The sequence below is a fragment of the Chiloscyllium punctatum genome, chromosome 14 (genome assembly GCF_047496795.1).
Source record: "Chiloscyllium punctatum isolate Juve2018m chromosome 14, sChiPun1.3, whole genome shotgun sequence".
NCBI classification, from domain to species: domain Eukaryota; kingdom Metazoa; phylum Chordata; class Chondrichthyes; order Orectolobiformes; family Hemiscylliidae; genus Chiloscyllium; species Chiloscyllium punctatum.
Genome location: NC_092752.1, coordinates 4,759,855 through 4,772,230, shown reverse-complemented (window position 1 = coordinate 4,772,230; position 12,376 = coordinate 4,759,855). Strand labels below are relative to the sequence as shown.

General features: G+C 43.4%; 1 protein-coding gene across 1 annotated transcript in view; it reads right to left on the bottom strand.

Annotated features, from left to right (window-relative positions):
* The window catches only part of abcg2a (ATP-binding cassette, sub-family G (WHITE), member 2a), a 70,440-nt gene extending 58,345 nt beyond the window's left edge, over positions 1–12,095 (bottom strand). The window contains exons 1-2 of the mRNA XM_072583798.1: positions 11,793–12,095; positions 1,811–2,028 (exon numbers count right to left, since the gene is read on the bottom strand). Coding sequence (XP_072439899.1) covers positions 1,811–2,013 — 203 coding nt within the window. The 5' untranslated portion in view covers positions 2,014–2,028; positions 11,793–12,095. The remainder of the gene's footprint in view (positions 1–1,810; positions 2,029–11,792) is intronic.
* Positions 12,096–12,376: the final 281 nt, after the last annotated feature.

Sequence of the window (12,376 nt, the reverse complement as noted above, 5' to 3'; positions counted from 1 at the left end):
CTTGAAAGTAGAGTCGCAGGTGGATAGGATATTGGTATGTTTTCCTTGATTGGTCAGAGTATTGAGTACAGGAGTTGGGAAGTCATGTTGTGGCTGTACAGGACGTTGGTTAGGACACTTTGGAATATTGCATGCAATGCTGGTCTCCTTCCTATAGGAAGGATGTTGTGAAACTTGAAAGGGTTCAAAAACGATTTACAAGGATGTTGCCAGATTTTGACGATTTGAGCTATAGGGAGAGGCTGAATAAGCTAGGCCTGTTTTCCCTGGAGCGTCAGAGGCTGAGGGGTGACCTTGTAGAGGTTTATAAAATCATGAGGGACATGGACATGGTATATAGACAAAGTCTTTTCCCTGGGGTGGGGGAGTCCAGAACTCGAGGGCATAGGTTTAGGTTGAGAGGGGAAAGATATAAAAGGAACCTAAGGGGCAACTTTTTCCACGCAGACAGTGGTACGTGTGTGGAATGAGCTGCCAGAGGAAGTGGTAGAGGCTGGTACAATTACAACATTTAAAAGGCATCTGGATGGGTATATGAATAGGAAGGGTTTGGAGGGATATGGACTGGGTGCTGGCAGGTGGGACTAGATTGGGTTGGGATATCTGGTCGGCATGGACGGGTTGGACTGAAGAGCCTGTATGACATCTTCTATTCTGTGATTCCTAACCCTGCATTCACCCTATCCGTGCCTCTCGTGATCTCATACACCTCTATAAGATCCCCCCTCAGTCCCCCTACACTCTAAAGAAAAAAGGTCCTAACTTTCCCAACCTCTCTCTATATCTCAGACCATTGAGTCCAGGCAACATCCTTGTAAATTCCTTCTGCACTCGTTCCAGTTTAATAACATCCTTCCTAGAGCAAAGGTGACCAAAACTGGAAGGGAAGTAAGTAAGCTGTGTAGACAAGGGCGTCCGTGACTGAAGGGAAGATTAAGTTACCTTTATCATTTATTTCACTGACATAAACCACATTAATAATTAACCAGATTCTTGCACTGGCATCGCATCTTTATAGGTAATAGTTTCTTCGTGAGTCGATAGAATTTGCAGTCAATGTTGAGATTAGAAACTATTGATAAGCACGCTAACTCTGTGGTGGTGATTTTCAGGGTTAATGTCCTGGCTTGTGTTCAAAACTTAACCAAACAACCCACTTAGCTCATTGAACTCAGCTTTCTACTTTTGAACATTGATATTTCTTGCCAAATAAAGTTCACTTTTAGGAGGCTGTTTTTTTTCCAAACAACTTTATAAATTTTGTCACCACAGTATTTTAAAATCCTTACTTGCAGATGCCTCAATGTACTGCCGAGCCCTTTCCTCTCCTTAAAACCTCCTCCAGCTTGATTAACCATTTAATATCTCTGAGCTCTCCGAAATTCTGTCCATTTGCAGCTCTGAATGTGAAGATCAAGAGTCCTTTCATCAACACTCGCTGAGCTCCACACATCCCAGCACCAATCGATTGCCAGGCAAATCCCCATGATCTCTAACTGTAGCTTCTTGTTCAGTGGGAGACTGCAACATATCATTTAGATCAAATCCTTTCTCTAAGTTACCAGCTTTAATGCGTCCCGATGCTTCCTCTTCTCTCACCTTCTTCCCACACTCCGCTAAAAAACAGACCCAACATTTCCAGTCATATTTTCAGCCAGCACCTCTCCATTTCTTAAAGTAGTGATGCTACATTTCTTTTCACACAATTGGTAGATCTTTAAGAAAAATCCCATTCTGGCAAGTTATAATTAAACATTGAATCATTGCTACTGTTCGACTCCACGCAAATCAAAAGACTGCAAATACATACTTGACATCTTTTAGGATTTCCTTCTCACTGGTTTTACGGCAGCAGAGTAAACCACTCTTGATTTTCACGCTGTAGTAAATGTTGTGGAAGCTAACTGTCGATCCTTTAGATGTTGAATATTCGTTCGGGTCTGGGGGATTCTGGTCCAAGGTGACAGTTACATCATTCATTGGCATTTCCCTGACAGAGCCACTGTTATCCATGATATCTGGTTACCACTGGCGTATGAAACACAAAATAAAGATTTTAAGACTTACAGTCCTGTAAATAATTCCTCAGTACCTCTCCCTAAGGTTTATAGCATCTATAAACACCATAAAATTACAATCTGTATTGCGAAGTTACAACAAGCAATGACCATTGTTATGGACCAGGCCAGACCCCCTCAAAACATTTCAAGAAAGTAGCCCAGACCCTAACTTTGCTGGTTGCTTTAATCAGGCGTACAGTGGATGTTCCAGGAGAGATGCAGTTGGTCAAACCATTTAGTTTTAAACAAAACAGGTTTTATTTACAAGGTTACCGAATGAAACACAAAAAACAGAAAACAGAATAACTTAACCTATCTGAAGCCCCAACAGATTATCCCAACTTAATGACGCTTTCCAATACTTGCAACAATCCCCATAAATACTCCTTGGCATAAAAGGAAAAATCAAACACAAGTTCTTACAGGAGAGGAGTCACAGAGAGAGGACCAGCGTGGACCTGCTTCTTTGGGTAGCAGCTTCCAACCACTACTGCTTGCTAAATACCAAACCAGACCAGACCGAACCAAACCAAACTAGCACGGTGGCTCAGTGGTTAGCACTGCTGCCTCACAGGGTCCCAGGTTTGATTCCTGCCTCGGGCAACTGTCTGTGTGGAGTTTGCACATTCTTCCTGTGTCTGCGTGGGTTTCCTTGGGGTGCCCCAGTTTCCTCCCATAGTCCAAATATGTGCAGGTCAGGTGAATTGACCATGCTAAATTGCCCACAGTGCTAGGTGCATGAGGGAAATGGGTCCGGGTGGGTTACTCTTCGGAGGGTCAGTGTGGACTGGTTGGGCCGAAGGGCTTGTTTCCACACTGTAAGGAATCTAATCTAATCAAACCAAACCAGAGTTAAACTGAGCTGGGAGAACTGGCCACTCCCCTTTCATTCTACAAGTGTTTTGAAAGCTTTGCTCTTGAGGCAGTTTCTGTTAGCTATAATCAAATTGGCCCTAAACCCTTCAAATACAGACTTTTCAGAATCTGTGTCTTTTACAATTTTGCGGAAAAAAAAGCCAAAAACAACATACCTTGTAAAAGGAGCAACAGCATCACATACATAAAATCTTTTCCCAAAATGAAACAACTTACTTAGTTTGTTTATTATTTAAATTCAGGGAATATAGTTTTCTCATGTATAAATCTAGGCTCGATAAAACATACAATTACAAAAGATTAACCGCAAATAGCCAGACCAATCTGCCCAGTTGGTCTCATCTTGCCGAATCAGCAATATGCTGATATTCTTTTCTCTATGTGCTTATCCAGGTTCCACCTAAATGTATCTATGTCTCACCTACTCCTTGTGGTACTGAGTTTCACACACTCACTGGATAAAGATATTTCTCCTGAATTTCATATTCGAATTAGGAGTGATTAGTATGTAGTTATTTACTTGGAGAAAACAGGAGATTTGATGGAGATAGTCAAATCTTGACAGTTCTGGAAAAAATTGAAATAGAAAAATGTTCTACCTATGAAAAATCAAGAGCATTTAATGTATTTGAGAAAGGAAACAAAAGAGACAAGAGGAAACTTATTTTTATGCAGCGAGTAGTTAGGATCTGGAATATACCGTCCAAGATTGTGTTGGAGGCAAGTTCAACTGAAATATTAAAAAGGGGAATTTGTGTGTTACTTGCAAAAGAAGAATGCGCAGGCTTTAGGGATAAAGGCAGTGAAATGACACTCAGTGAATTGCTTGCTCAGAGAAATGGTCCATATGGCCTTCTAAGGTGCTGTAACAATTCTGTAATTTCTGTGTCTCCCGTGCCTTTCTATGACATGAAGCCCAGAAAAATATTCTGGAAACAGGTAAAAGATTTTAAAAACACATTTCTCATATTTGTGAAACATTAAACTGTTCAAATAGGGAAGATATTCATCTTTATCAGTCATAGTCAGCAGGAATTGTGTCAGACCAGTTTCAGGCAACCCTATATTCAGTGTAAATCAACATAGAATCGTAAACTCCCCATCAAATCCACAATTCACCTCTGATGAACATCCCACTCAGATCCCCTCCACCCTATCAATTTAACTCTGCATTTATCATGGCTAGTCCACCAAGCCTGCACATCTGTGGACACTATGGGAAATTTAGCGTGGCCAATCCACCTAATCTATACATCTTGGGAGAAAAGGGAGCGTCCAGAGGAAACCCACGCAGACACAGGGAAAACGTATAAACTCCACACAGACAGCCACCCGAGGGTGGAGTCAAACCTGGGTCCCTGGCGATCAGCCACTTTGCCACCCAAATGACAACCCTGTATTTCTTATGTAGAAAATTCCCGGGGCAAGCAACATCCCTGGCTGTTATCCACACTGCTTTCTCAATAGTGGCCATCATGTGAGCCGCCTGGTAATAGCCCAAGGTACTTGCTAGTCTAGGGAACTGATGTAACGGACATAACTGTGCTAGAAGAGGTTTCTACAAACAGATGTATCCTCGCAATCATTTCATGTTTCCACTAAAATCTCAACATTTCAAAAGAAAAGACCATTAATCCATCTCAATTCTGAGTTAGGTTAATTTTTGTTCAGTAAACGTATTAGATGTTAAGTAAGAAAATGGGATTGAGATACATGTCAACAGTAATGTAACTGAATGGTGGAACAGGTCAGAGAGATCTCGTGGTTGAGCCTGATATGTCTCTTTTATATCTTTCCCCTCTCACCCTAAGGGGCAACTTTTTCACGCAGAGGGTGGTACGTGTATGGAATGAGCTGCCAGAGGATGTGTGGAGGCTGGTACAATTGTAACATTTAAGAGACATTTGGATGGGTCTATGAATAGGAAGGGTTTGGAGGGATATGGGCCAGGTGCTGGCAGGTGGGACTAGATTGGGTTGGGATATCTGGTCGGCATGGACAGGTTGGACCAAAGGGTCTGTTTCCATGCTGTACATGTCTATGACTCTATGATGATTTAGCTGAAGGGTCTGTTTCCATACTGTATGATTCTATGATGTAAACAAGAGAAAAAAATCTTGTGATGTGCTGATAATATGACTGGCCATGGCTATATCATAACAAAGTTATGATAAACAGGACTGTTTTGTTCCACACTGAGATAATCAATCAATCAAGAGACATCAAAGGCAGAGATTGGATCATAAATGTTGCACATTTGAACCCAACCTAATTTCACAGAAACTTGGAAGACGGCACTGAAGCTTTTCTACATGGCAAAACACATGATACCAACGTCAACAGTTATTTGTGACCAATTTATTTAAAAAAAAAGGCACATTCCATGAAGAGAAACTCAACCACATGGCAGACACATTGACAATAATACCAAGTGTCCCATCACATCACTGCTGAGTCTTGTGCAAATAAAATTGTGGCTGAGATGCAGTTCCCATTGGCTGAATCAATGTAGCAGCATGGAGGTGCATTGTCATTGCTATTATACGTGGCACAGGTCTGGCCTATCCCCAGAACCTGTGCCGCTGCAGTCACCCGGGCCATCTTCCAGTTTATATGGAGGTCAAAGATGGACTGGGTCTGAAGGGACTCGCTGTACAAAGATCTGGGCAACGGGGGAAAAAATACACCCACTGCCACCCTCACCCTGACGGCCACCTTTGTGTGTGGCTGCATCAAGCTGTGCGTGGATCCCCGGTACGCAAACACCAAGTGTCACTACGTACTGAGGTTCTACCTGTCCCTGGGTGTTGCGAAGGATGGGCCTGGCCTCGCTGCCGCGGAACGCTCCGAGTAGTTGGACCTTTCCCTATCACCTGTCCTTCGTGGAGAAGTTTATGAAGAAAAACACCTTTGACCACAAGTCCATCAGGAAGTGGTCAGCATGTAGCGTCCTTGAGACCCTTTGGGAAAAGGAGAGGGTGGATCCTATCGAGCGGTTCCCTGAGCAGACTGTCAAAGCCATTTGGCAGAATGCCTCATCACCAGAACTTTCCAACAAGCACCAAGACATGGCTTGGCTGGTGGTGAGAAGGGGTCTGCCTGTGAGATCCTTTATGCACGCCCAGACTCTCTGCCGCACCACACGCTGCCCTCGAAGTGGCTGCGGGGGGGACAAGACTGTCACACACCTCCTTCTGGAATGTGCCTATGCAGAGGAAGTCTGGAGAGGAATGCAGTGGTGTTTGTCGAGGTTCATCCCGAGCAGCGCCGTGACGCGAGACTCCATGCTCTACGGCCTGTTCCCCGGGACTCACACCGAGACGAACATCAACTGTGCCTGGAGGATCATCAACTCGGTGAAGGACGCTCTCTGGGCGGTCCGAAACCTGTTGATCTTCCAGCTGAAGGAGTTGACCCCGACTGAGTGTTGCAGACTGGCACATTCCAAGGTCCAGGAGGATGTGTTGAGGGACGCGCTGAAGCTTGGGGCAGCTGCTGCCTGGGCACGGTGGGGAAAGACCACCGTGTAACATCTGCCTGCCTAAAGAAGAACAGGGGGCCCACACAGTCATTTGGGCTCTGCTGACGCCTCAACTAAAAATGTAATCGTACAGACCTGTAAATAGGAATGATTACTCTGTTTCGGTATGCAAACAAATGGAATGTTTACATATGTATGGCATGTCCAACTGTACAGACCATCAAATTATTTTATGAATAAAGTATATTTTTAAAATAAAAAAAGTAGCACCATGGAGACTGTATTCTTTATTCATTTATCATGATTATCACAGCAGACTGAATGGACAGAGTATTGGAAAGTTTTAAAGAGCTGGAAGGATATCGTTAACACCAAACAAGAGCTTGTCTGCCTCTGTGGTTTGAGTGTATAAGGAGACTATGACGACAAATATTGCTGTTGTATTTGATAATTTGTAGAAAGACTACATGCTTTCCATTCGGAAGAGGAAGAAAATGATACCACTTGTGGATGTCAAGAGTGTCTTGCAACCCACAGGTAACACCTGTTCATCAGAGATACACAACGAATGGTATTTGCAGTTTGGCTTTCCAGGAACGTTGTTGCTACTAACAAAAGTAATGATAAAACTGACGGACAATGATCAGCTTACTCATACCACAGAGATTGGAACAACACAACCAGACACATCCTTCATCCCCATCGTCCCTTCTTCCCTGGCCATATAATCTCTTGAGCAAAAAAAAAAGGTTTAAAAAAATCTCATTCAGGAAAAATACACCTGGAATGGCCAAACCACCCAGGCAATGAAAGACAGTTCAGGACAGCAATTGGGCCAAAGTGACATTGATAATAATTCCCTACTTTGCCCTCCAGTTTGTAAAGGTTTGAGATGATAGGTGTATCCAGAGTGCTAAAAGACACAGATTATACAAGCAGACATGTCACGAGGTTACTGGAGATCAAATGTAACTTTTAGAATATTGCATTCATTTCGAGTCTCCCTGCAATAGGAAAGGTATTGAATGTGTTCAGAAAAGATTTATGAGGATGTTACCGGGACTAGAGGGAGAAACTGAATAGGCTATTTTCCCTGGAGGGTCAGAGGCTGAGGGGTGACATTATAGAGGTTTATAAAATCATGAGGGGCATAGATAGGGTGAATAGACAAGGTATTTTTCACAGAGCAGGCAAGTCCAAAACTAGAGGGCATAGGAGAAAGATTTAAAAGGGACCTGAGAAGCAACTTTATTATGCAGAAGATGTTGTGTGTCTGGAACAACCTGCCAGAGGATGTGATGGAGGCTGGTACAAATACAACATTTAAAAGGCATCGGGATGGTTATATGAATAGGAAGGGTTTAAGAGGGATACAGACCAAGTACTGGCAAATGGGACCACGATAACTTCGGATATCTGGTCGGCATGGATGGGTTGGACCGAAGGGTCTATTTCTATGCTGTATAACTATGACGCAGGTTGTAAGTTTGCTCTCTGAGCTGGGAGATTTGTTTTCAGACATCTTGTCACCATGCCAGGTAACATCATCAGAGAGCCTCCAGTGAAGCGCTGGTAGTCTGTCCCATTTGCTATGCGAGTGTCTGGGTCTGTTGTGGTGGATGATATCATTTCCGGTTCTTTCTCTCAGAGGTTGGGGTCCAAATTAATGTGTTTGATAATGGAGTTCAGGTTTAAATGTCAGGCATCTAGGAATTCCCGTGCATGTCTTTGTTTAGCCTATCCCCGGATGGATGTATTGTTCCCGTCAGACTGGTGTCCCTCTTTGTCTGTGTGTATGGATACCAGTGATAGTTGGTCATGTCTTTTAGTGGCGAGTTGGTGTTCATGTAACCTAGTGGCTAGTTTCCTGTCCATCTGTCCAATGTAATGTTTGTTGCAGTCCTTGCAGGGTAATTTGTATATGATGCTCGTTCTGCTGGTTGTTGGTATGGGGTCCTTTAAATTCATCAGGAGCTGTTTCAGCATGGTTGTTGGTTTGTGGGCTACCATAATACCCAGTGGCCAGAATAGTTTAGTCGTCATCTCTGAGATGTCCTTAATGTATGGCAGGGTGGCTAAAGTCTCTGGGTGTGTTGTGTCTTCTTGTTTAGGTCTGCTGTGCAGGAATTGGCGGACTGTGCGAATCACGTACCCATTGTTTCTGAATACGTTGGACAAGTGTTTTTCCTTGGCTTCTCGTTGTTCCTGGGTGCTGCAGTGTGTTATGGTCCATTTAAAAAACATCCCTGATGCAGCTCCGTTTGTGGGTGTTGGGATGATTGCTCCTGTAGTTGAGTGTCTGGTCAGTGTGTGGCTTTCCTACAGACACTGGTCTGCGGCTCTCCATTGGTTTTTCGTTCTACTGTGGCATCTAGGAAGGGGAGTCTGTTATTGTTCTCTTCCTCTTTGGTGACCTTTATACCGGTAAGGATGTTGTTTATCTGTTTCTTCTAATTTGTTGCATTTTGTGATGACAAAGGTGTCATCCACATAGAAATTAACAAGACAGATCTCCAAAGAATGAAACCTGAAAGATCCAACACCTTCTGTTTCTATGGATTATTGAAGTTACATAAACAAGGGACCCCCCCCCCCCCTCCCTCCTCAGACCCGTCGTCTCACTTCCTGGTACACCGACACATAGACTAGCAAAGACCCCAGCACTGATCCTTGTGGCACACCACTGGTCACAGGCCTCCAGTTTGCAAAACAACCTGTCTTCCACCTTTGAGCCAGTTCTATGTCCAAAGGGCTAGTTTTCCCTATATTCCATGAGATCTAACCTCACTAATCAGTCTACCATGAGGAACCTTGTCAAACACCTTACTGAAGTTCAGATAGATCACGTCCACTGCTCATCCCTCATCAATCCACTTTGTTACTTCAAAAAACTCAAATTAGTGAGACATGATTTCTCATGCATGAAGCCATGTTGACTATCCCTAATCAATCCTTGCCTTTCCAAATACATGTACATCCTGTCCCTCAGGATTCCCTCCAACAAGTTGCCCACCTCCGATGTCAGGCTCACTGGTCTATAGTTTCCTAAACAGTGGCACCACGTTAGCCAACCTCCAGTCTCCTGGCACCTCACCTGTGACTATTAATGATACAAATATCTCAGCAAGAGGCCCAGCAATCACTTCCCTAGCTTCCCACCGAGTTCTAGGGTACACCTGATCAGGTCCTGGGGATTTATCCACTTTTATGCATTTTAAGACATCCAACAACAACACCACCTCTTTAATATGGACCTTTTCTCAAGATGTCACCATCTATTTCCCCACACTCTGTATCTTCCATGTCCTTCTCCACAATAAACACTGAAAATACTCATTTACTATCTCCCCCATCTCCTACACATAGGCTTCTTTGCTGATCTTTGAGGGGCACTATTCTCTCTCGTTACCCTTTTGTCCTTAAAATGTATTTATAAAATCCCTTTGGATTCTCTTTAACCCTATTTGCCAAAGCTATCTCATGTCCCCTTTTTGCCCTCCTGATTTCCCTCTTAAGTATACTCCTACTGCCTTTATACTATTCTAAGGATTTACTAAATCTCTGCTGTCTTTGCTTGACTTATGCTTATTTCCATCCAACTGAGCTAACCTGGAGTATTTTATCTCAGTTCTGAATGAAATAACCTAAATTCCTAAAACAGATTATGAATATAAAATGTGTAAAGAAGGAAAAAGCCTCTTGCAATTAATAAGTTAGTAGAGATCATAGATCCCCTCAAATGCTTTTGGATCTAAGAATATATTTCTTCACAGAGTGTCCTCAAATGACATGGATAAAGTGAACAGCAAAAGTCTTTTCCTTAGGGTGAGTGAGTTCAAAACTAGGCAGCATATTTTTAAGGTGAGAAAAGAAAGATTTAAAAGAGACCTGAGGCCCACAGAGGGTGTTTTGGATGTGAATGAATTACCCAAGGAAGTGGTAGATGCTGGTACACAGTTTCAACTTTTAAAAGACATTTGGACAGGTACACAAATAAGCAGCATTTAGAGGGATATGGGTCAACCACAAGCAAATGGGACTAGTTTAGTTTGGGAAACTTGGTTGGCATGGACAAGTTGGGCTGAAGGGTCTGCTTCCGGCCTGTCTGACTGTGACCCACTCACTGCAGTGTACCCAAGTCCACTAAACCTTTCAAATGACATTTCCTTGAAGCAGACTCTGACAGAATTATGAAGAAATGGAGTTGACAGGACAACTCTTTCAAAGACCCTGCACAGATGTGACAGTTCAAATGGCCTTGTGCACATGTGATTCCAAATATTCTCATGGTCTTTATCTCATGTCCCTGTTGCATTCACCATAAGTTATAAATAAATCAGAGGTGAATACATTGCAAAGCTGCTTCCTCACATGAACAGCTATAGTTAGCTTTTACCGTCACCTCTCATTCCATATCACTATTATTGTGATAGAATGAATTAACTGAACTCCACACTTGATAAAATGGTTACATTTTCATTTACTATAGACTGTGCTTCTGCAATGTACTTATTTTTCTTTCAGTTAAAAAAACGTTTGCCCAATTGTGCACCCAGTGAGTGTCTCATTGCATAAACAATACAAATACTGCTCATGTGCAAGGAACGTTTTCTCTTTCATAGCAAGTGGGTTTCTTTCAGTAATGCCCCTGCAGAATGATGAAAGACCAGGAGTACAGGCAAAGTGTCACATATTCAAGTCTTTCCAGTACACCTTTGAGAATTGTAACTGATGCAACTGCATTTTATAATAAGAGTAAGATACACATTATGTATTATTTTGGGGGAGGGGACAGGGGACGGGATGAAAAGGAAGGGAAAGGGGAGGGGGCAAAACAGTGCATGGGATTGGGGGGGGGGGGAATGTGGTTGCAGATTTTAGGGAGAGTGGGGATTGAGAGGAGGGGAAACATGAAGTGGAGAAAGTGAGGTGGCAGGAAGAAGTGGGGGAGACACGGGGCAAGGGAGGGAGAAGGGAATGGACAGGGGGAAAAGTGTGGTAAATGCCCAGAGCAGAGCGGGGAGTGTGTACAAAAAGAAAGTCCGTGTTTCCTTTCTCCGCCTCACGCTGTTGTACTGCAATAAACTGCCAAACTCCCAAAACTAATGTAGATACATAACCCAAAAAATATATCATTCGGGGATTGCAATAACCTCTCCATCCACACTTACACAACTAATAGATACATAAGTGACGGCCTAATAAGTATCAGGAAAATAAACAATGTACAACGAAACTGTTACATTAAAATTAAAAATGGTTTCTTGATTTTACTTTATTCCTGACCTGCGATCACCAGATCCCAATCCCCAAACACCCCCCGAGAGGGATTAATGTCCCTCTCACTCTGTCAATAGGTCAGGATTTTCTCTCACCTTTTGTGTTGAGTGCCTCTAGCCCAGGAATAACGGTGAACAGAAAACCAGGAACATTTACTCTACATCACACGCCGCATCCCAACCCTCGGGCGCCCTCGAAATGTTTTGGCGTTTCGTTTAACAAGACTTTACGTGTTCTCCAGCGAATTCCTCCCTCTGTCAAACAGGCTGGGCACCGCCTCTTCCTCTCTGACAGCCTTATCGACCACACTCTGACATTACTCAGTGAGAGATTTCCACGCTCTCACAGACACGTACAGGCTCACAGACCCAGAGTAGACACAGCTAGAGCCTCCTAACCTGCTCTGAACTCAAACACACACAGAACACAGCCTCTCACTCCCTGTTCTCCTTCCAGTCTGGGAGGGTTGATAAATCCAGTGCACATGCTGCAAACTCTGCTACACAGGTAGTTTAGATTAGATAAGATCACTTGCAGTGTGGAAACAGGCCCTTCAGCCCAACAAGTCCACACCGACCCTAAGAAGAGTAACCCACCCCACGTTTACACCTGACTAATCCACCGCACACTACGGGCAATTTAGCGTGGCCTTAGCGTGGCCAATTCACCTAACCTGCAC